This window comes from Lycorma delicatula, chromosome 1, assembly GCF_047948215.1.
Source record: "Lycorma delicatula isolate Av1 chromosome 1, ASM4794821v1, whole genome shotgun sequence".
NCBI lineage: Eukaryota > Metazoa > Arthropoda > Insecta > Hemiptera > Fulgoridae > Lycorma > Lycorma delicatula.
In genome coordinates, this window is record NC_134455.1 from 45436045 (window position 1) to 45461625 (window position 25581).

Below are 25581 nucleotides of genomic sequence, written 5' to 3' on the forward strand. Positions count from 1 at the left end.
GTCACAAGCAAGGGAATGCTTGTGACAATGCTCCTGCTTGCGGTCTTCTAAGAACGAGGGCCGTAATCCATGGCTGCGTGTTAGTTTCCAAACTTCATGTAACAGATCCAGAAGCGGAAAAGAGGTGAGAACTGTGACAGGAAAACATCAAGATCTCTAGCTACATAATAGCTCAAATGTTGACAAGACTCCATGCGTGAGATACAAGGCAACCTCTGGCAGCTTGTGAAATCATGTTACCGGACAAAGCCATTGCACGTTCTGTCCAGTATTCGATGCGGGTTTAGTGGTTGAGACCACACATTAACACCTGTGGCGACTCACCAGACGTTCCTGGGTACTCTGTTTCCAGATGTTTCAGAGGGTGAAGCAGGAGTCGGCGTTTGGGCAGGTGTGTCACCCTTCATTGACGTTTGGGCTGTGGATCCCGTTGATACAGACCTAATGGTTTCTCGAATGGCACAGAGAAAGGCACCGGAGATTGACCAACTTGACCCGGATGTTATTCACCATCTTTTTCCTGTCATCAGAGAGCCGCTTAGCAGAATGTTCTTGGGATGCCTTAGCTGGAGCTGCTATCCAGAATGTTGGAAGGTAGCTTTTGTGGGGGGGGGGGCACTTAAAACCTGGAAGGAATTCGAGTGAGATAGGCACTTATCGACCCATTAGCCTCTTGCCGGTTCTCGGTAAGTTGCTGGAAAGACTGGTTTTGGAACGTCTCCAGGAAAGCAATGATATGAACGATTTTCTAAATCTAGGTCAATATGGGTTCATGAAGTGGATTGGCACCGAGAATTGTATCTTAAAATGCTCTTACCAAGGTGGAAAGCTCCAACTATAAATATGTTATGGTAATTTTTATTGACAAGAGGAGGCATTTACTTTCTTGTGTTGGAATTCTGTACTCTATAAGTTGAAACGCCGCAATGTTCCCGAAGCCCTGCAGGCCGTGGTCCGAGACTATTTGTCTAACCGCACGGCCCTGTTCAAATACACGCGTCCAGTTGCGGAAAACCTCGTAACCAGAGGAAACCCACAGGGTTCCGTTCTCGGTCCCCTGCTGTGGAACCTGATTTTTTATGGATTTCTGGGATTAACAATCCCAGAAAGGGTCACAGCCTAGGCTTTTGCCGATGACTATCTCCTTTTATTTCGTGGCAATTCACGATTACAACAGGAAGAAAGATGGCAGGCAGCCTTGTCAGCTGCAAAAGGCTGGATGGACTATCAAAATTTAAAAGTTTCTGTACCCAAGACGAAGTATATGCTTCTGAAGAGTGTAGACAAATTATCGTTCAGTCAAAACCCCTACATTAAATGTACGTGTTTTGTTTTTATGAGAAGTTGCTGTTTAGCATCCATATTAAACAAGTAGTGGTGGACGCCGTCTCTGTGATGCATAAGCTTAGGAGGATTTTTCGGAAGGACTATGGATTTTTCGGGCTGTCAATTATACATGATGTACGGAGGTGTCTTCGAGAGTGTGACACTTCGAGAGTGTAAGGAATAGAGCATTTATTCTAGATTTAAGGAGTGCCCAGCGCAGTCTTGATAGTATGCACTAGTGTTTTTAAAACAACCTCCACAAGGCTACTACTGTATTGGGAAAGGCTCTCCCAATCGATTTAGTGGTGTAAGCTCGGGTGGCCATGTGGAGATTGCGAAGGCAGGGAGGCCGAGACCTTTGGGATGCGGTTTTGTGCCGGAGCTGTACCAGAGCGGAACGGTGATCTCAATGCACAGGTTCTAAATTTTGAACAGTTGCCCATTTATAGCCTGCGGAGAAGGCTTTACAATCTCACGATGGAAGCATGGCAGCAAGAATGGCACGCCAGGACTACGGGAAGGTCCTTGTATAGATTTATACAGGATCTGGGGGAAATGGTATGCCTCTCCTTCGGTTTTAAGGGCAACGGGAACCCGAGTGCTTTCTAAACATGTAAATTTAAACCAATATTTGTTTCGGTTCCAAAGTAGTACAAAAGCCAGTTCCGGCAACCTAGGCGCTACGTCGAAATTGTACGGGGAAAGAGAGAAGCCAGCCAGAACAAGAAAAAGCCCGAGGTTGTCTTAATTAATAAGCCAGAGGGGTCTACTCAAACTAGTAGACAGATGAAAGAAGACCTTCAGGTTGCCCTTCGTAGTAACAAGAAGGATCTTATAATCCGGGAGATAAAGGAGACCAGCAAAAGTCTAGTTCTGGCTGCTGAGAACAGGGAGACAATCCCAGTCATCGCGGAATCTCCCACAGTAAAGAAGCTCGATGTCAAGGTTGATCCTAAACGTAAGCGTAGGCCCCGTTTCATAGATAACATTGATCGACGCCTGTCTGTTGAGAAGGTTCTGTCCCTCATCTGAAAACAGAACATCAATTTGGATGAGGCATCTTTCAAACAGGAGTGTAGGATGGTCTTCAAGACTGGCAAGTGTGATGCCCAGAGGTATCACGGCATTTTTGAGGTAGGTATTGATCTTTTTAAGGAATTTATGGCTGAGGGTAGATTGTAAGTGGATTTCTTATTCTGTCGCGTCAAAGAGTACGTAGACGCGCAGCGATGCTTTAAATGCTATCGTTTCGGCCATAGGGTCAAGCCCTGCAAATTTGCGTCGGTCTGCGCTCATTGTGGTGAAGAAGGCCACAAGCGTGACGACTGTCTTTCCGAGTAAGGGTAGGACTCCAAGCTGCGTCAACTGTAAAAGGTTGCGGAAGTAACATAGGACTCAGTTAATAGCAAGGACTGTGGCTGTTATCTCAAAGTGGTCGAAATTTATTTTAATTCATTAGATGGCTAGGTTCGGTCAGTTGAATGCTTAAGGTGCCTATATTGCCCAAGTAGAATTACGTGATATTGACGAACAACGAAGTCTCGATGTCGTTCTTCTCTAGCACCCGTATGTTGTTAAGGGTGATCTGCCAGGTTTTCGAGGTTGGAATTAGTTCTTCGTCGGACGTGACAGCAAATCCACCATTCTGTGCAGAAAGCCATTAGATAGTGTCTTCATTTGGCTATCCTCTGACACACATCATGTAGTTCTGAAGCTTGTTATGAATAGTTCGGATTTAGTTGTGGTTAGCTCGTTTTTTCTGTACAAGGACCCCACTCAAAAACTTTTGGGAAAATAGGATAGGATTCTCTGGGTTTTTAATGGTTGTCCGGTTCTTGTAGGTGTTGATGCGAATGCCAAATCGCTTCTTTGACACAGTGGGGTCACGGATGACAGCTGTGAACTAGTAGAAGGTTTCATCGCACACATAACTTTGAGATTTTCAATGTTGCGGCGAGTTAGCTGCTTATGCTCGCATGGTCGACGGGCGGAGGGCTTTCCGTGGTACCAACATTGATGTTACCATCGGAAAGGATTCGGAATTGGTCTGTTGTCGATGATTGTGCAAGCGATCATCGACTAATAGTTTTCGATCTGGTGGATGGGTTCTGCGATGTCTACAGAAGTCACGCCCCTGTTCAGCAGGGGCGCTTTCTGCACAGGAGGGAGGATTGACCAAAATTTTCGAATATTCTTGCGGCCAGGCTTTGTGTCTTGGACTGAAGTCTGGACGATCTTCCATTACAAGACTTGGCAGAAATTTTCTTCTGCGGTCGTTGAAGCCACTGACCATTCTATTCCCCGAGACACGGGTTGGAAGAGAGTCACCGCTTAGTGGACTCGGAATTTAACTACGATGAAGCAGACAGCAGGCCGACTCAGGAGAGCCGCTCAATGTAAGGGTGATCCTGTTTAGATGTACTGTTTTACTTGTTGATTATCGAAGGACAAGGACTGAGTACTTCCATAAGATTAGGTACTTCTTAGTGATAACTGAACCTTTTTCACACAGGAGCAGGGAAACAAATGGGGTGTTGTTATAGGGTACTAGGTCACAAGAGACTAACCCACCGGGTTGGTCTAGTGGTGAGCGCGTCTTCCCAAATCAGCTGATTTAGAAGCCGAGAGTTCCAGCGTTCAAGTCCTAGTAAAGCCAGTTATTTTTACATGGATTTGAATGCTAGATCGTGGATACCGGTGTTCTTTGGTGGTTGGGTTTCAATTAACCACACATCTCAGGATTGGTCGAACTGAGAATGTACAAGACTACACTTCATTTACACTCATACATATCACCCTCATTCATCCTCTGAAGTATTATCTAAAACGGTAGTTACCGGAGGCTAAACAGGAAAAAGAAAGAAAGAAAGAAAAGGTCACAAGAGACTACACTTCATTTACACTCATACATATCATCCTCATTCAGCCTCTGAAGAATTATCTAAACGGTAGTTACCGGAGGCTAAACAGGAAAAAGCAACAGGTCACAAGAGGAAAAAAGACGTTCTTCTGTCAGTTCTCTCGACTCAGGATGGTGTTGTTATAAATAAAGATTGTCTTCTCAATCTTCTGTTGAACAATCTGCTGCCTGATGATATCCAGGCCAATGAGACCTCATATCATTGGTGCATCTGTAGGGAAGTAGCTGGTTTCTGTTCTATAGAACTGTCTTCTGAGATTACTGAAGCGGAAGTCCGTCAGGTGATCTGTGGTCTTGCACGGAATAAAACTCCCAGATATGATTTTATCATGGTAGAACTTCTGTTCACAAGTTGCATGTTAGTCTTGGTATGTTGACTAGGGCTTACAACAGAGTGATTTTTACTGGATATTTTCCTGTTTGTTGGAAACAAGATGAATTGAAAATACTCTTCAAGGGTGGCAACAAGGATCCCAACGTGAGTTCTTCATGTAGGCCTGTGATGCTCTTGCCAGTAATAGGTAAGGTTTTTGAGAAAATATTATATCTTTGCATTAATAGTAGTCTAACTTCCAATTGCTTGTTGATGGATGACCATTAATGGTTTTTGTCCTGGTACAGACACAGAGGATGCGATTCTTAAGGTTATAGAGATAGCTTCCTTCAGTGATTGCAAATATGTTCTAGGTGTATTTTTGGATATTTCAGAGGCTTTCAACATTTTATGGTGGCTCTCTGCCTTATTCCAATTGCAGAGGCGTGGTTGCATGCATAATGTCATGCATAATGACAGCAGTACTGTCAAGTTATTTTAGCAACAATCTGTCATCCTTTGTGATGGTGGCTTAGAAGTAGGAAAGACCCTGTCAAAAGGATATCTGCAGGGTAGTGTGTTAGATCCCCTCATTTGGATTGTTGAATTCGACTTTCTAATGCAGTTGAGGTTGCCTAGGAGTTGCCGCATCATCGCTTATGCAGGTGATGGGTTGCTGCTGATTGAAGGAAACTCATGAAATGAGATTGAGTTTCAGGCAACTCAGGTGTGCAAGGTGTTAAGGTTCTGGAGTCTTCAGCATAAGATAGTCTTTAGTCCTGACAAGATGACTATGATGTTTTTGAAAGGTCGGTTTGCCAATAGGCGTCAAGCACTTGTATTGATGGTCAGCCTTCCCATTAGGTATGTTACAATTCAATCTTGATGAGAATCTTCAATTCAAGGAGCACTTTCAGTATGTCACAAAAAGCATGTGATGTTTCCTTTGGTGTTTGTAGGATCATCCACCTCGATTGAGAGTTGAATTTCAGAACCATGCATATTCTTTACAAACAATTTTGCAATAGAGCTTTACTGAGAAAAGGGGGTCTGTCGTTGACTCTTTGTCAGACCAAACCAGGGCAGGTAAATGTCATGTGGAACTCTGTGATTGAGCTGTGTGAGAGAAAGCGGTCTGTCCTCGTTTCCCTGGTAGACCAGAGTTTCTAAATAGAAGGAACAGAGTTCCTATCACTTAGGAATGGGTTCATGCATCTGTGAACTTGGTTAGCTAGTTCAGGGGCAATGTACTAGGGCAGAAGAGAGAATTTTCTGTGCCTCTAACCTCTAACACATGAGCGCGCATGTGTTAGAGGTTAGAGGCACATCTGAAAGAATGAATCTTAAAAAGATTAATTTCAAAAATATATACATTAATATTTTTTCAGTTTAATTTTTTTTTCTAATAGTTTATTTTATTATCATTTATCAAGGAAAATAATAAGGATTAGTAATCAAAATGTATTTAAATTGAGTTGTCAACTATGGATTTATTCCAGTTTTTCAAGATCTTTTTTCTCTCTTTCAATTTGGAATTTCTGCAGTTCAAGTTGCTGAATTATAATCGGCCATTGCAACTAAGGCAGTGGTAAATTTTGACATCAGCTTTTTTACACCAGGTCTAGTATATGAGTTTAAAAGTAGTACTATGTCTTTCGATAAGGTCATATCTGCTGATATATTACTATCATTTTGCTCATTATTACCAACACTCGTCGGTTCCTTTTGTACATTTTTTTTGCATCTACTGAAACACTTTCATTCACTTTATTAAATGCAGGATTTTTCATGGGCAAGTAACAGTTTTCCCAATCCTGTAATTTAATTAGTTTATTCTCATTTTCCTTTATGCAGTTTTCTTCTTTATCTGGCTCTTCTAGTTGGTCAATAGTTTGTTCATTCAAGCAACACTGACTTCTTTACTAGTTGCATGACAGTATTGATCTGTTATATTATTCCATGGACTTTTATTTCTTCTACTTTGGAATTTGGAAGTTTGGGAATTCAAATTTTTTCAAAAACAGTGTGTCCCCACAGCAAATTTACTAACAATTGTTTGTTCACCATTTCCTTCTCATATTCTTCACCTTCTCTGGATGACATGATTAAATTGATAAGTTTAGACACTAGTTCCCTTGACAAACACAAACAGACTGGCGACAGAACTACTGCCTTCATAGAGGGACGACATGATGCAACCGACAGAATGAAAAACATACATGTAAAGGATTATACATGCGTGGTTGAAGTGGAAACCAAGATGTGGCTTAGCTTTAAGATGTACCTACCATACTAGAGTTAGTAAATTTTCCAGATTCGGAAGGATACAACTACCTAGACTTAGTGCTTGTTTATTCACATCAAAATTAGATGATGCTAAGTTTAGGCACTAGATACTAATAAGTAGTTTTTACTTTTTATTCACTTCACCTAATGTTTTAGGTGCAGGTGAGGAAATACACTGATGTAGCACCAAAGTGAGATGAAACACATAAATGAAATTGATTGAAGATTGAAAATTGTCTTACGAATTGACTTGCACCATAGTTATAATTCATTCCCCTCCTCAACCCATATATTCCCACTATAGCCATTCATCAATTCACCCAAAGATAACCAAATGAACTACTTGTGCATCAACCACTACTCTTAAAATAAACTTCTTCAACGTATGTAAACTAATTAAAATAAGGTGTTTCCCAGAGATAGATTTTCAACCCTAACTAAAAGAAATGATTATCTTTTATGGTTAATCGCACCAATTGTATAACTAGTTTTCTGCAACCAATACTTTATTTATGTAAAGTATATTACCCATATTTTAAGTAACAGTACTTGCATCTTTTTATTGTATTATAACTGAATGCATTATAAGAATAAAAGCCAGGTAATGGTCTTATCTTAACCTTTTTTTCTCTTGTAGAAATCATTGATTCCTTTCACATGTAAAACTGCTTGTAGTCTGTAAAAACTATTTGTTTTCTTAGATAAAAGTCGGCAGAAACAGTTTTTAGTGTTAACCGATATTCTACCAGAATAATTATTTTGCTATCCACCTAAACTATGCTGTAAAGTACAAAAAATTGGGTTGAGATTGAATATTTTATGTTGACCTATAATTGGCATTTCTGTTTTCTATTGTTTAATTATAATCTACGTTCATTGTGAAATGAATTCACTTAACACTTCCGATAATTCTGCACGGTAAATACGTATTATTTCGTGTATAAGGGCCTTTATCAGCGAAGCAGCTATACGAGGTCTGTTCAGAAAATAACCGAACATTTTTAATTACGCGCCAACGGAAATATTTAGTGACGTGCGGTTGGCAGCATTGTGTTTCGCATAACCTCTTTAACCACATGTTCTTGGATTTTTGATATCTCGTTTAGTTTTCGTGTTATTGTTATTTGAGTACAACTTGTTTTTAATAGCGATAACTGTAATGTGCGATATTCGAGACCAACGATACAACGTAAACTTTTACTTGAAACTAGGGAAAGTTTCAGCAAAACGTTTCAATTTTCGAAACTAGATTACCGAGATCATGCTGTTGGTCGTATCCAATGTTACGAATGGTTTTCACGATTTAAAAGTGGTCGTCAGTCAATCGAAGATGACCCTTGAATAGGAAGGGCATTTTTGAGACTATTGATAACATTAAAGCAAATTCGCCACGGATCTTAAAGGCCATTTCAAATGAAGCTATCTAGGACTGCTTTGCGAAGTGACCGCTGGGAAAAATGTGGGAGGGGAGTACTTTGAAGGAGCAAGGACCAATAAATCTGTAAAATTAATTATAAAGATTAAAAAGATAAAGTTCGTTTATTTTCTGAACAGACCTCGTATATAACAAGCGAGTAAAACTACTAGCGATAGAACTACTACAGATTTGAAAATGAATTGTTTTATAATAATTAACTAAAGTTTATTCAGTTAAGAATACATGAACTCTAAACATTCATTTAAATTTTCCATTGGCAGAACTGTAACATCAGCATGCGATTAATCCAACGGCTGTAACAGCAAAGAACGTCAGTGAGTGATACTTGGGAGAATGCAATCAAATAATTCTGAAAATTCTTATTAACAATCGATGATTTATTTAGATTTAAGACTAATTTATTTGAACAGTTCTTACCACTTGTTTTTTGGAACTTGTAGTTCCTCGTAGTTATGTAAACAATGTACTTTATGTTTTTGTATCGGTTATGTTCGCCTGCCCGATTCATTTCTGAGCTGTGTTTTACCTACTCATTTATTTATTTTTTTACGATACAGCTTTTGGACAATGAATTATGATTATAACGAAGATGGGTAGATAACGGAAAGCATACCTGAACACACAGTAAGTTTTTGAATTTTAATATTTACATTTTATATAGTGTTTACGTTAAGCGTATTAAAAATCTTATTTTTAGATGTTATAAAAAAAAAATTGAATTGTAACGGAAATATGACTTAAAAAATATTAGCTTTATAAAATTAATAAATATTAAGAGGTTATCTGTCTCTTGTATCTTTCCCTGTTGCTAATCAGTATTCATTAAAGGTTACTGTAAAATGTTAATTTTCTGATAAAAATGAATCTAGCAAGAACTTAGAACACATAATGCCATCCAAAATCTTAATCAAATAAATGTTAGCTTAAACGTTTATTAGAGTGTTTAGAAAAAAAATAAAGATGATTATAATTTAAAAAATCACATTGTTAAATTATGGTTCAAACAGTTATAAAAATTTGTAGAAGAATTGGGATTAAAAGTGGGGAAGCCATTTTATTAAAGAAATGCATAAAGTTTTGTAAAGGTTAAACTTAATTAAAAGTAAAAGGTAATTAAAAAAATTAACTATTAGAAGATAAGAATTAGTTGTAGTAGAATTGAAAATTAACAGTAACAAGTTATAATAGTAGGATTTAGTACCAATGAGGATCTAGAAGTGTTTTTTTCCTAAGCTGGTTGATAACTTGAACACTGATGGTTTTTACAGAATGATTTATGATTTTGGTAGTTGAAGACTAAAAATCATTTCAGTTTTAATTTAAATTTAAACAAAGTAGAATAAATGAAAGCAAGAATCTGTTATAACAACAAATATAAGCCTGTAATTGTATTCTGTAGAAGTAATGTACAGCTGTATTGTAAATCACTGTGCAGTCGTAACACCTTTTAAATGGCTTTTATAAGAAATAAAGTAGTAATTGTTTTACTAAAAGTATTTTCCCTGATAAATTATATATTCCAGATAACATACATATGTATCCTAAAATGCTGTTTAAATTATGAGACTTTGGAAGAAGTAATTTCAGTGAAGGGAAATAATAGGTGGAAAACTTTTTATTATGTTTCTAATAATTTATTTTGTTAAGTAATACTCAAAATATACCAGAAAACTGAGGCTTGGAAAATATATCAAAAGCATTAGATGAAATAATAGAAAATTAAGAATTTTCAAAATAATTGAACTTTTCTTTCAAAGCTAATAAAGAGTATCCAGTAGTGCTGTTATTATTGTTATCTGTCAAAAAAGGTTAGAAAATTTTTTTGTTTGTAATTCAATAATAAATTGATCAATATTCTGTTTGTTTAATATGTTGTGTGTGTTAAATGTGATGTAGGCTGATTGTAAATTTTATATTGTTTTGGTATTTTGAAATCTTGGTTTTCATATTCTGTTGTAAAGTTTGCCTGTTGGGGGTTAATATATTCATTAACATTTTTTGTTTATTAACATTTCTATTTAATAAAAAATACTTGTAAAAAAAGGATATTTGGAATTTGCCAGTTTTCAGTTTTTTTCTTTTTTAAGGAATAAGGAAGATATATTATTGTTCCTAGTGGGTCAGGAGACCCAATTTCTTTTACATATTAACTTTTTCAGTAGTTCCTAGAAATAGAACTCTTTGAATGCTGTAATTATTTTTTATGAATGGTGCAATATCATTTCAAACCAAACCAGCCAGCTGCAATGTAAAATATTTGAAATTAGTGAAAACATGTACAATTTACAAAGGAGGAGAATATTTACCATACCTTGATTATTGTTAAAAAAGAAATCTAGCTAAAGCAATTGTTTAAACCTTATAAATCCATAATTATTTAAATATAATTGCATTTTGAAATACTTGAAATTGAAAGCATATCCTTTTATTGTTATTTTATTTTAATTCATATAAAATATGATGCTATTAAACATTGTAGTATTCTCAGAAGTAGTTTTTAATATGATGTGAAATGGAGCTAGATTTTCTAAAACATATTATTCGGTCAGATAAAGCTTTTTTCAAATTGAATGGTGGTGATATTGATTACCATAAATAATTTTTTTGGGTGATTCAAATTCAAGATAATTAAACAGGAATTAAATATTCCTGGTTTAAGTATATGACAAGATGTGTGGGTTTGTGGCATACCTTTTCAGTGTATCTCAGATAGTATTTTAAAGTAACCTGCCTTACAGTAGCCCATTGCTTGGGACTCTGACATAATTTGCTGCTTCTCCGCATTATAGTTTAGAGGTACAGGAATTCCCCAGCAAGTAACTGAAGAATGGGTCAGATGGTAGAGTATAACACGTTGGTCTCCACGTCAAGTCATGTGAATTTTATTGTGGTGAAAACGTAAATCAAAATCAAACAACTTCAAAGAATTGTGATATTCTGTTGTGAATATTACTTTTCTATATTTTCAAGATTATTACAGGAAATATCAGAAATTTTGAACAGCATCTGTAAGATGAATTGGTAACTACATTTATTATTTGCCACTAATTTAGAAAATGTATTAATATGATTTACTTTTTCTTTTTGTGGTAAAGCAGTTTTTGAGGCCCTGAAGTTTGTTTCAACATAAGTATCTTTATAGTAACATATACATTATTCTTGCCCCAAGAAAATGCATTAATGGAACTTGATACTTCAGAAATACTTCAATATTATTCTATTCATATTTACATAAAATTAATTATTGAATTTAAACCAGGGTTCTTGCAATATCTCGATATAGCTAATGGTATACCCCTCTCACCCATTCAGCATATTGATAACTTAATAAGTGTTTACTTTTGTCTTACATAATATTACTTAGATGCTTCTGGAAGTAAGGAAATTTTACTGCATTTAATGTGATATTTTTATCATTGTGAAGCCTAGCATTAGATAATTGAGATGTGAAGTTATCTGGTAGATGGATAATTATTTGGTGTGATGACTGGGTTAGTATAAAATAAATTATTTTTGTTTCAGGAAATTATGTTGACAGAATGTCATCTCTTACTCCAGAACAACTGAAAAAAATTGAAGAAAATCGACTTGCTGCTCTTAAACGTAGACAAGAAAGGCAAAAATCATTGTTATCTTCTAAAGAAAAAAATCCTCACCAGTTTATTTATTCAGATGTTACAAAAAGTAAAAGTCATGATTCTAGTGTGCTTCAGCCAGATATTCAGAATAAGTGTATGACATATAGTGTTATTTCTAATAAAAATGATATGAAATCATTTTATGGTCAAACTTCTGAATATTTTAAAGTTGGTAAAAACTGTGAAACGAAGTTCTCGTATAAAATTAATCAAACTGATGTAAATACTGGTGAAAGCACAGATTTGTCCAAATTAGATATAAATAAAGTATTATTGCCAAGACCTACTGCTGGAGATTGTTATTTAATCTCAAAAACCAGATTTTTAATTGATATACCATTCCACGAGAAACTAATTGATTTGTTAAAAACAGTTCCTGGTAAGATGTATGGTATGTATTTATTTGACTTTTATAGTTTAAATATGCCTGCTTTAACTTTTTAATTTTATTGGTGTATAATTTAAGTAAATGTTTAATTTTGCTTTTTCTGGAGTACCCTCTACAGCAGCTGGTCAGCCTGTTGATATAGGAATCGGCAAACTAGTTTCTTAATATATTCAGTCTATGTCCTATGATAAAACATACTCTTACGTTTGATTTTTAAAAAAAAATCTATTTCATAGATGTCTAATTAATGTGGTGTTTTTTAGTACTTTTCAAGAAGATGCCCGCAGCTGATCTGTAGTTAATCAGTTGTCATTGTAATTAGTTAGTTGTTAGATGGTGCCACTGAAAGGACAAAATAAGTTAATTAAAATTATAATCTAACTTTATATAATAAAAAATAAATATAATCTAACCAAACTTAACCTACACTCGCTTCATTCGCTAACCTTGACTAGTAAGTGAAACGAGCATAGGTTTTATATATATATATATATTTAGTTATTTGTATAGATTTATTACATGAATATATTGTACAGTTCACATTCAATTTACACAGGAGTTACATTCTGGACAATTTCTGTGTATAATGAAATCACATAACTTGAAGCTCACATTTAATGTAGAAATACAGGTTAGGTTCTGGTTAAGTTATATGGTAAATGATATACATAAATTACTTTACTCAAAAAAATATTGTACTTTATTTTAATATTTTATTATTACAGTATCATTGTAATATTTTAAAGCAGAATTACAGGTTAGGTTTTTGTTAAGTTATAAGTAAATTACTGTACCCAAAAATGCTATATTTTATTTTACTATTTTATTATTACAATATCATTGTATTATTTTAATGATATTACAGTACGATGTATGTATTTAAAAAGAAAAAGAAAAACTATTTATTTATTTTCTCCTTTCAGTGGCACCATCTAACAAATAACAAACTACAATGACAACTGAATAACTACAGATTGGGTGCGAACATCTTGAAAAGTGCCATTTTTTTATAACATTGTGCTACTTTTGTTGTGAGTTTGTGAAACACACACACACACACAAATGCATGCATGTGAGTATTATAAAAAAGGTTTTTCAACTATTTCAGCAAAAATAAGTTTTAATTTTAATCAAAATATGTATATTTAATCAAATTTCTGGATTATGGAAGTAAATTCGTTTCTTCTTTGTTTGTAAAATTATTCTATTTTGATTTCAGTATGGTAATTACATTTGTAATTTGAGAATACTATTGTGCATGATCAGTAGTGAAAATTACTTAAAATTATCAAGTTTTTAAATAACTAAATTTGCTAAATAGGAATTTCTATAACTTGCACCTTAATGGTTTAATTTGCTCTGTGGTTCTCACCTTGGTATAATTTGATTTTATTGCTGGGTATTTTTTTAGGTTAGACTCATAATTAAAATGTGGTCAGTTTACTTAAAATATTATTTTTATGCATTTATATATATATGTATATTTTGTAATATTCAAATAAATACTTGTAAGTAAATACTTCCATAACGCACAGAACAGATCTAATAAACAAGATAAGGCTCACATAATTCATAATAAACCACTATATTCCAATATCAAACAATAGAATCACCCCATTTGTAACGATGAACTCATACATTGCAGAATATAAAACTATATCTCAAGAAAAAAAACAGTATTACAAAATAAATATGCACGACATGTGATGATTGGCCTACGGGCTGTCTTATTTCCAACAACTCAGCAGAGATCTTTTTTTTGTAACACATAGCCAAACTTGCATACTCACCAGCAATAACTGTACTCATAAAATAATATAGTAGCAAAATATGTTGACAACATCATCTTGTACCAAGGCAATACAAGTAAATGGGAATAACTTAACAAACATAAACAAAATAAACCACAAATTAAACTTTCCATCTGAATACTGACAACAAACAAATAAACTTTTTCCACCTCACCATAACAAAAAACTATGCAGCAAAGTCATACACTTTCATAGCATGTAGAAACTGTCAATGACAGTCGTTCACATTTACAACATCCTAAACCCTTCAGTCTTTCATAAACCTCTTAGGTTAGAGCCTTGATCAAAAATTATTATTTAACATATCTTTGTCACTTGAGTAACAGAACCTGATGTTGTAAAATGCCTAGCACATATACATTTTAATAACACATTTACGGACTCATTTCTGTGGAAAAAAAATAAAATCAAAAAATAAATAAATGAAGAGTAAAGAAAGTATGCTATCACGCATCATGTGTGTGTGTTTGTGCGTTTTTGCACATCACATATACACACACACACACACACTCACACACACACACACACACTCACACACACACACACACTTACTCACTCATAGAAATTCAAGAAATGTTTTGAAGAGTTAGGTGCTGATTTTTGGTACAAGTTTGTGGTTAGAGTTGTTTAATATTGTTGCCAAATTTCGTGAAAATTCTATGTGGGGATTGGAAGTTATAAGTATTTTTGTGCAAACCAGTTTTGAATATAGGTGATTTGATCACAAAGTTTTTATTTATTATATAAGAATAAGGTGTGAGGCATCCTATTTTGTGTTTTTGGAGAGGGCACGGAACTGAAGGTCGTAAAAATAAACAGGTAAGTTTATTAATTTGTAGGTTATATTACTATTGTAAGTAGTATTATAAGAACAGTAGGAGAGAATTTTCTAAGTCTTGTGTGCAAACCCACCGGGTTGTTAGTGGTTAACGCGTCTTCCCAAATCAGCTGATTTGGAAGTCGAGAGTTACAGTGTTCAAGTCCTAGTAAAGCCAGTTATTTTTACATGGATTTGAATACTAGATCGTGGATACCGGTGTTCTTTGGTGGTTGGGCTGCAATTAACCACACATCTCGGGAATGGTCGAACTGAGATTGTACAAGACTACACTCATACATATCATTCTCATTCATCCTCTGAAGAATTATCTTAACGGTAGTTACCGGAGGCTAAACAGGAAAAAATAAAAAAATGAAGTCTTGTGTGCAGGTCTGTGCAAGTGTGAGAATTTTTGAAGAAATTATACAAGGAGAATTATTCTAAGATAGAGAAGATTATACAGGGGAAGTTATTATTGGTAATAACATGGTACCTGTTGACCCAAACTCTAAACAGTTTGGGTTCTGCACAGCTTTTCTCAAAATTTCCTTTCTTTACATACCCTCCCCTGAGGACGCCCCAATTTAGTCGAGTGGGTACAATAATTAGGATTTTGTGCGCGTTTAGGATTTCAGACAACCACAGCATGGAACCTCAGCAGAGACTGGAGGTGGAAGCACCATTTAGAAGTTGTCAGAAAACGGCGGCATGGTCCCTGTGACCAACACCTGTTTCCAGTGTAAGTGATGTGTGGCCGTGACTTCAGGTACAGAGGAAGCCCAAGAAAGGCCACTTAAGAGAAAGCTCGAGGTAAGAGAGAGCAGTAGCAATGGTTACATAATGGATGGGACTGATACAGATCACCTCATGTAAGAAATACAGAGGCTAGTTGACTTGTGTAGGAAGAATGTTAACACCAATGAAGAGATTAAAGAACGTGCACTGTTGGTCCGCAGCAGGGCGAGGGATGTTGAGCTCATTATGAACAAGCTGTAAGAGTTATCGCAGTCAAAATTTATGAGTGATAAGTGTACATAGATCGTGCGGGCAGAAGTTAGTGTAATCAAAAGGGTCTTTAACCTTTTCCCATCACAATGATCCGAGCTTGATTAGCGCTCCGTGAAAATATTTTGTTATCTGATTGCCTCCCTTCATAGTCTTATGCTACCCTCTTGTGAAAAAAATTACAGTATATTAAAGAGATTTAACAGATTCTGACAAAAAACCCATTACGATTGGATATTTTTTATGCCTGTAACAAAAAAAAAATTGAAGCAGTACAAAAATTACGATTATTTAATTGCAGAATTTTTTTGCGCATTTCTACTGCGTTTTTTATTAGCGTAATTTTTTTTTTTGCTTTGTGTTTATGAAACAGTTTGCTGATTTTAAAAATAATACTTTCAAGCAAATCTGTTAAAAATTGGGCAAAATATGTTGAAAAACCCGTGTCATAAATCACAGATTAGTAATATATGTTAGTATAAGTGAAAGTAGATTCAGAAAAGTACGTTTTATAAAAATTCCCACCACTGAAAGACGTATTCAGATTGACAAAAAACAATTTTTACTGTATACCTTCTTTTTTTTGTGTGTGCCGTATATCATAATTTATTATGTGTTTCAATACATCGATATGTTGCTACTAAGATAAGCTATTTTTGTAAATAATAAATAAATCCATATTCGTCATAGCAATTATAATACACAAGTCACACACACACAAGCACATTTCTGAGAAAAAATGGTCATATTCTTTCTAGTCTAAATAAAACATTTTACATCGTATAAACGTCGTTCAAATTGTGTAATAAAATTGATTCCTTTGTGAATATAAAACAAAATAACCGACTTACGATTCCATATAAAATGATTTTGTAACAGCGTTTTAAAACTGACGCCGTACATAACCAGTTCCAAGGCTAAATGATCTGAAAAGGTTAAAGAAGGTTTGGTGGAGGAGCTGACACTTATTGGAGAGTTCACTCTCTGATAAGAGATGTCCAAGTGTGGTTTTTCAGGCGGTAGAAGAGATGGGTTAGCTGCCTGCTGAAGGAGCCGAAGGTATAATGGTGTGTGTAATAGACATGAAAGGAAACTAATGGTAGAGAAAGATGTCTCCTTTGCGACAGAGGTGGTGGTGGAGGAGACAGAGGAGCCAGAAGCTAACATCACATGTAATAACAGTGGAGGCCGATGATCGGGAGTTGGTGCCCAACATGCTGAAGGAGATGGACAAGGTTGCTAAGATGGAGAGAGGTAGAATTGTGATTGCGACCAGCAAGGACAGGATTGGTATGCTGGCCAAGAATGCCGCGGAATACTGGGGCAGCAGAAGGGTTATTGATATTCCTTTCTACACAAAAGAGAATGGAGGGCCAAAGCTAAGGAGGGCTCAAGGTTGGTTACAGTAGTAATGAAAAAGGAAGGGCTAATTACGCCCAGCTACTGTGTGACATTAAGCAGAGTGTTGGTGATGACTTAGTCAGAGTTATCCTCTTTGTGAGAAAGAGAAGGAATGAGGAGTGGGAAGTCCGCATTAAAGAGGGGAGTGGCCAGCAATACAGTCTCAAGAAGAGAGTTGGTGCCAAGATAACAGGCCTGGTGGTAGCAGATAGAAGCAGAAGGGAAAAGATGGCCCTGGTGCATGTTGAAAGACCTAGATCTGGGCATGACTAAGGAGGAGGTGGCTTCAGCTTACAAAAGAACTGGAGGCAGAGGTTGACCTCCAAGTCACGTTGCTTAGAGCTGTGTCTGGGAGCACATAGACTGCTACGGTGGTGCTCAGATCCAGGCTCCCTTGAAGACAGAATGAGAGCTATTCTATGCCGGGGGCATAGAATGAGAGTGCTTCAGATCAACCTCAACAGGTGGAGGAAGGCACATGACCTGGTGTTATGTATCCTCCCCTCTTTATTAATTGTAAATAAAGAAACTTCTCTTTTTATGTGAAAGAATCTCTTCTTATTTATGTGAAAGTATATGAAGTTGTTATATTCAGTTGACTTAGTTCATCAGCTGCCATTTAGAAAATTACTATTAATTATTGTATTGTTCAGTCTAAATTTAGTTCTCACACAGTCACGTATACTCTCATAAAATCATCAACAATGAATCATTTATATAAACATTAAAGATTATTCTTATGATAAATTGAACAGTGTCTTTATTTATTACTATTTGAATCAGCGAGTTAATATTAGAATAATGGAATCAGGGCGGTTTTGTTATTCGTCAAACATTTTTGGTCCTCTGACCACGGATGTGAAGGTTTGTTTGTGATATTTATCAAACTTCAAACTATATAAATTGCAAGTTACATTTTTCAACCTTCAATATTTTTAATTTACGGTTAATATAAAAAAAGGAATTAATGAAGTTGCCGATTATACGATTGAAAAAAGGGTTCACAACAATTTATTTCTTCAGCAACATTAACATAATATCATTTTAAATTTATTTTCTATTTAATTTATATTGTTAGAGGATTACATTAATTAGAATTATTGATTTTATAAAGATCAATTGTTGAGACAGAGATGGTCAGTTAAGGCCTCTTAACACAAGAATTGATACATTCATTGACAAATGAATGTATCAAATGTCTCACAAGGTGATAGTCATGTTTTGCTCATTAAATTAAGGAATCTTATTGATTTATAAGGCAAATATGACGTTATACAAACACAACTTGAAACGGAAGTTGATGATGATGAGTGTTCATCAGATTGTGTTCAAGCCGAAGAGGATTTATATAGTATAGAATGCAAATTGCATCATCTGATAAACAATAATAAAAATAGTAATCAAAAGGCAATAAATCCAGTAGTCAGTGCAAACACAACAATTAAACACAGTTACAACCGATTAATATACCATTATTCAAAGGTAATGTCTTAGATTGGTTACATTATTACAACATATTTAATGATTTAGTACATAATGGAAATGATCAAACCAATTACAAAAATTACATTATTTACATTCTTCTTTGAAGGATGAACTGCTGGCCATTATTAAGAATTTACCAGTAACGAACAAAAACTACATAATTGCATTAGATTTATTAAAAATTCAATTTGATAATAAGTATATATTTGCATTTCATAATGCTGATCACATTTTAAAATTAAATTCTATAAAAGGAAAATCTTTGGACTATCCAAATTTATCAATGAAGTATCTTCGAACGTGAACACTTTTGACGCAAGCCAAATCCCAATCAACACATATGAATTTATTGTCATTCAATTTTGAACATCAAAATTGGACTATTACACCTGCAGATTATGGAAGGAAAGACTTTCAAACGAACGGTTTCCCACTTTTCAAAATTTTATAGAAATTCTCGAGAAAATTTAATTTTGCTGTTGAGAACACAAAACAAAAATCTATTTTATTAAATTTACAAATACCTTTTAAAATTGAAAAATTATTTGTGAGTCCTTATACATTTACAATAATGTAACAAATATTAATGTAAGGTTTTTATTGAATTTACCATTTTATTTGAATCCACATCATTTTTAACTGATTATGAAGAATGATGTAAAATTTAATTATAAAAATGATCTAAGTTTTCGTTATGAAATATTTATGAATGACATGAGTATCAATATAGGTCTGCTTATTTATTTAGATAACAATGAAGAAAAACATTCTTTTGGAGATTTAATATGGGCAAAAGAAAACAGTTATATGAATTAACAGTAAGTTCAACAATTAATGATAAAAGACCATTAAAGCTAGAAATGGGTCTGAATAGGTATAATCCTGATCTAGAAATAAAATTTATGTATGATTTGAGTGAAAGTTACCATTTGTACACTGGTATGCTAAATAATCATTTGTTAAAATCTAAATTATCACATTCATTGTATGGTTTACAGATCAGTGATCAGTGTAACAACAAATATACTAATGAATACTACAAGTTATTCTTCAATTTCAGATCATTAAAATTAAATTATATAAAATGTAAATTTATAAAATGTTAATATCACAACAACTGGTCGTCATAGTATAAAGTTAGTCATGTCTGTTATGTAAGAAGGTCGCAGTTGTTATGAATATAATAGACAGCCTAAACTGTCTCCCTCTAACCACTAATATTCATAACAAGTGTGACCTTCTTACATTACAGACATGACTAACTTTATACTATGATGACCAGTTGTGATTTAACATTTTATAAATTTACATTTTACATAATTTAATTTTAATTATCTGAAATTGAAGAATAACTTTTACTGAGGGTGGTTGAATGACTGAAAATGCTAGAAAAGAGAACGTGGATGAATTGTTGGTAAAGTTGAATTTCATTTATTTATATATTAATATTAGAAACCAACTGTGCCATGTTTAAAAAACGTAACTTAGAATACTACAAGATATTTGTCAGGTTATTTTCAGTATTCAACAGAGATTTATAATAGTTTTATTGAAACTGTTTCAAATGACTATGAAAAAGTAAAGGAGATGTACACATCAGTGTAAGATTTAAAATTTGAAATGGGTACTTTGAAGACAAGACATTATTCAACACAGCTCGAATTGCAATTTAATGATTTTTCAGGAAAAATATTGAACTTTAAATCAATCCCAAATGGGAGTTTAAATGAGTTAAATATTAAAACAACTTCTCAAAAAGAAATGCATTATTTTAAAATAAATAACACATTATTAGATGAAAAATGGATGAAGTTAAAAGAAACAAAGTAATTGTTAATAATACCAATAAAAATATACAAGATGATTGATTTAAATTTATGAAGAATATTTTTCCATCTATTAAGCAGTGTAAATTTAATACCTTCTAAGAAATTGAGAATAATAAATAAAAATTATGAATTTCAAACTGGCAATATACATCAAGTTGATTATAGAAAGAAATCTATGTGAAATTATTTAGATTTTAAAAGAAAATTGTCATTTTAATGAAAGTTATTTTATTTCAAATACCAGTTAAAGTATAAATCCAGATGCATCATTAGAAATCAGAGATGAAAATTGGCTACCTAATTTGATTTGATCATATTTAATTAAAAATAAAAAAAAAATATTCTGTTATTTATGATAAAAAAAAAACTTGTGAAAAATTATAGGGAATCTCTTTGAGAGAATTGTAATAGTACCTCTGGTAATAATAGCAGTGGAAAAAATAAGTTTAATTATAAAAATAATATAATGGAAACATCAGGTTGGATTTATATCTTAATGATTTGTACTACATTTTTAATTTTAATACTCAAATAGATTCGTCAACAGCATAAGCAGGATAAATAAACAAACCATCAACAATAAACGAACTGGAATCATTAATAAAAGTATTAGTTCAACAATATAGGTCTGCCTTTTATTGGTTTAAAAACCAAAGGCTCAGTGACTACGTCAGTCAGTTTAAACTGTTTGGAGTAGATGTAATAGAATAATTACTGAAGATGCCCAGTTGCAGTTTGATGAATGTAAACAGTTTCTTAATGCTACATCATTTGCTGTTATTGGCAGCTATGATACAATTGAAAACAATCCTATTGTAATAAATGCTATGAAAAGAATTCTTAATATAATTTCCAATTGTAACATTTATTACAAGACAAAATGGTTTTATAATAATTCAGAAATATTGAAAGAAAGCTTACACCAGTTTGATGACATTAATAAAATATTAGTAACACCTATAAACAAAATAGAATAAGAATCATCTTTTCAAATATCACCAGATTGTGCTTTAGTGAACTGAACAGCTTTCCTAATTTGATCAACTACCTGATTGTTTCAGTTTTTTTGGTCTTTCTAAAAATGTTACAATCACATTAGATAAATATAAAAACAAGAATGATAGTGAACATGTTAAAGATTCATTGACTAATAAGACATCAGATAATTGTAGACTTAAGATCAGAGACAAACAACTGAGCATCACTTTATTTTGGCTTCAAAAATTAGCATAGAATCTTTAATAATATGAGTGTATAGAGATAGTAACAATTTTATAATAAAACTGTTATTACAGATAATATTTCAGTATAAATTGCAGTATGATTCTGATGTGTGTAAAATTAAATTGAATGGTTGGTATTTTGGTAAAACTGCAGGTTTACTAGGTATTTACAGTAATGAACCTATTGATGATTTCTCATTTATAAATTGTATTGCAGTTCAATCTGTCCGTTTATGATTTGTCATGGTGGACAGAGGTCTAGAACCCAGGTTTAACAGTGTGGTCAGAGTACTGGTAGGGTTACCTCCAGTAAGCTTATTGGTGGATGAAAGAGTCTGGAGACGCAGAGTTGTGCAGCCATGGGAGTTCGAGGAGCAGATGATGGAAGAGTGGCAAGAACATTGGGATAGGTCGGAGAAGGGCAGGTGGACCTGGAGGTTGTTCAAGAGGATTCTGTTGTGGCACCTTAGGAAGCACGGAAAGCTGGGTTATCACCTGATGCAGCTCCTCATGGGTCACAGTGAGTTTGGGGAATACCTTTACAGGTTTCACCTAAGGGAAAGTTCAGGGTATGTCTATTGTAAGGAGGTAGACATCCTGATCACATCGTCTTTGACTGTGGGATGTGGGCACTGCTGAAGAGAGACCTGGGGATGAAAAACCTGATGTGTGATGGCATACTGGACTACATGCTCAAGGGGGTGGGGTAGTGACAAGTGGTGGTGAGTTTGCCAGTTGAATTTTGACAAAGAAGGAACTATGTGGAGGAGGGAAACATTAAGAAGGTTATGGAAAGATGGACAACCTCATACAGGAGGGCTGGAATGCTCTGTTGCTCCACTTCAATGAGTGTGAGGACTCGAGAGAAGATGTGGAGTAAAATAAGGATCGAAGTCCCAGTGGGGAGTACTCCTTTCGGGGTCTCCCAACTAGAGGGAAAGCAGAGAAAAGACAGACCTGGCTGTTTAGGTGGTGCCGCTGGGAATGGCATAGTCAGGCCTGGCATGGCAACCTTAGCAGTTAAGAGACTATGGCACCTCCCAGGGCTGTGTTTATGCTTATGTGCAGGTCCAGCTTTGGGAGGAGGGAAAGAAGGCTTGAGATTTGAATCTATAATACAATAATTACTTTCATCATCATGTGTAATTTATAGATTCTGGCTAGAGCTGCTTAAAATATTAAAAACTTCTCAATTTCGTCCTTCCTGAGACCAACTTTATTTACTTCACTGCTATTCCTCTCCTTCCAGTGTATTATGTATTTTATGTTTTATTTAAGTATTTTATGGTTTCCTTTTCCCACTTCTACCTCATACATATATCTATTTCTATTTTTTTCATTCTCCTCGTGTATATGTATCTCTTATTCTTGACTCTTAATTTAACATGCAAGGGTTCCTGTTTCAGCTAATCTTCAGCTTAATTTTCATCCTGTCCAAGATCAATTCATTTTTTCTGTGATACATCCCTGTTCTGTATGAAACTTCCCTTCCTTTTCAAGTATGCTTGCTTCTGATTGGCTCTCTCATTTACTTTGTTTTATCTTTATGAAAATGACCTCACAAAAAGAGGAAATGTATTTAACATTTATTTTACTTCCCAAATACTTGAAACTTTCTCTTGGATATTTTTCTCCAACAATGACGCCAATGCTATCATATAGAGGATAAAACTTCACCATCCTGCATGATCGTGTTTACAGAAGTTAGGTTATCAACTATTTTAATGGCATGCCAATTTTATTGCTCTAGCAGTTTGAGCACATTTTGTGTGCTTCATCTATAGCCATTTACTATATGTGTCATGATCAGATTATTTTTTATCTATTTATCTGATACTAATCACATAATATTCTGTTAAGTGTTTTCCAAACTTTGTCGTATAAATACAAACATAGTGATTTACACTGCTTAGTTTAAATTAGGTAAATCATGGGAAGTCCATTTTTGATTGGTCTGGGAATTTATTTATGTGATGTATCTCAACAGATCAGCATATTTACTTCTGAGATATTGCTTTTTGAGAGATAGCTTTACATTACTTCTTGAGTGAATGTTTTTATTATAATGTGTTGTAATTCTGTAATGCATTTCAAGCATTATTGGTCGTATCCAACTTGTTACGTCTTTAAAGGCACATTTAGCTAGTTCTAGTATGTTTATATTTGGCAGTAGCTTCATTCTCAAATCATAAAAAAGCTTAATACAGATACCTGAAATAATGTTACACCACCATTTCAGAACTTTGAAATATTTTGCACTATTGTTTTTCTTGAGTCTTGGATTAGTTTTTCAATTTATCTGTATACTCAGTAAAATTACTTATTTTTGAACATTTAAAAAAATAACCATCTTATTGTTAATATTTATTTTTATAGTCGTATAAAAAACATGTTTGTAAAGAAAAACATAAAACTATTACAATGATTTCATATAATAAGTAAATGTGTATATTAAAAGTAGGCCTATATCGATTGGAATCGCATTATATCAGTTAAAAAAAAAAATTGTTTATTGATAATCAAATCAATAAATTTCAAAAATAATTTCTTAAAAACCATTCTTAAAACATTGGTAACACTTATTTTCTACTAATAATTCAGCTGAATGAAGTGAGTTTACAACAAATTTCACTCACTCTTTAATTTTCATAGGTATTAGTAGTTTGTTAAATATCTTTTTGTCCAAACATTAGGATAATAATAAAAAAACAGATTTATTCCTCATTAGTTAAAGAGAGAGCCTGCATCTAGTATTTATTAATGTCAGTACCCAGCAGGTTACAATTTTTATAGGTTTTTTTATCTAGTGTAATTTGTTTGTACATGGTGGTGGCAGTATTCTGAAGTGTTGAAAGAGCTGTTAATGTAGACTTGCTAAAACGAGTTAGCTGTTTGAACTGAAATAAGCCTGATTATTATGTTTTTTTTTTAATTTTCCTAATGTAAACTAATGTATTTTAATGTTGAAACTATGCATATGTTTAAAAATTTACATTCAGTCATGACCTAATCTTATGAAGTATAATTATTATTTATGAATTTAATTTATCAAAATTAGGTCTTTAATTTGGAACTGCTAACATTTGAGTAGCGAATTAGTGGGATTTTTGTGTTTAATTGTATTGTTTGGAGTAAGCTTTCCTATAATCTTTTATTTTCTATTTACTTTTCAGGAAAATAGGTCTGTAGTTCTGCATGTGGTTTGTCCCTTCAAAATGAGTTTAATTTTTTTATTTTACTATTGTTGGGAAATGGCCCTCTGAAAAATTTGTTGATTCATTTTGTAAAATTTATTCTTACATAAATGAACACTTGAATTGAAGACTTGTTTGTTTCCCACAATTCACAAATTTTATGTGCATTTTTAACATAAGAATCAGGTTGCTGTTGAAGTTGTTTTTTAATGATTTGAATGAATGTGATATATTAGCAGAAACCCATAATTTTCTTTCCTTTTGTATTTCTTTCCTATGTAATTCTTACATAGATGAAAAAAATAACACTTTTCTAGTGATATCTAATTTTTTTTTAATGAAATTTTACTTCTTCCTAATTCTCCTGTCTGAAATGCCATTTTCTTCTAACATAGGAACAACATTAAAGAGCACCATGTTCATCTTTATATATATCTTTATAAATACTTAATTTTTATATCAAAATTGTGTAGCTCACAGGTTGTTTCCAGTACAATACTACCC

At 33.8% G+C, this 25581-nt stretch overlaps 1 protein-coding gene across 2 annotated transcripts in view; it reads left to right on the forward strand.

Annotated features, from left to right (window-relative positions):
• Positions 1-8489: 8489 nt before the first annotated feature.
• Positions 8490-25581, forward strand: part of Marcal1 (SWI/SNF-related matrix-associated actin-dependent regulator of chromatin subfamily A-like protein 1) — a 100548-nt gene continuing 83456 nt past the window's right edge. The window contains exons 1-2 of one of the 2 annotated variants that reach the window (XM_075354369.1): positions 8490-8907; positions 11806-12312. In XM_075354369.1, coding sequence (XP_075210484.1) covers positions 11823-12312 — 490 coding nt within the window. In that variant the 5' untranslated portion in view covers positions 8490-8907; positions 11806-11822. Of the gene's footprint in view, positions 8908-11805; positions 12313-13232; positions 13382-25581 lie in introns of those variants that run through there. The other variant, XM_075354375.1, reaches the window with a different exon arrangement.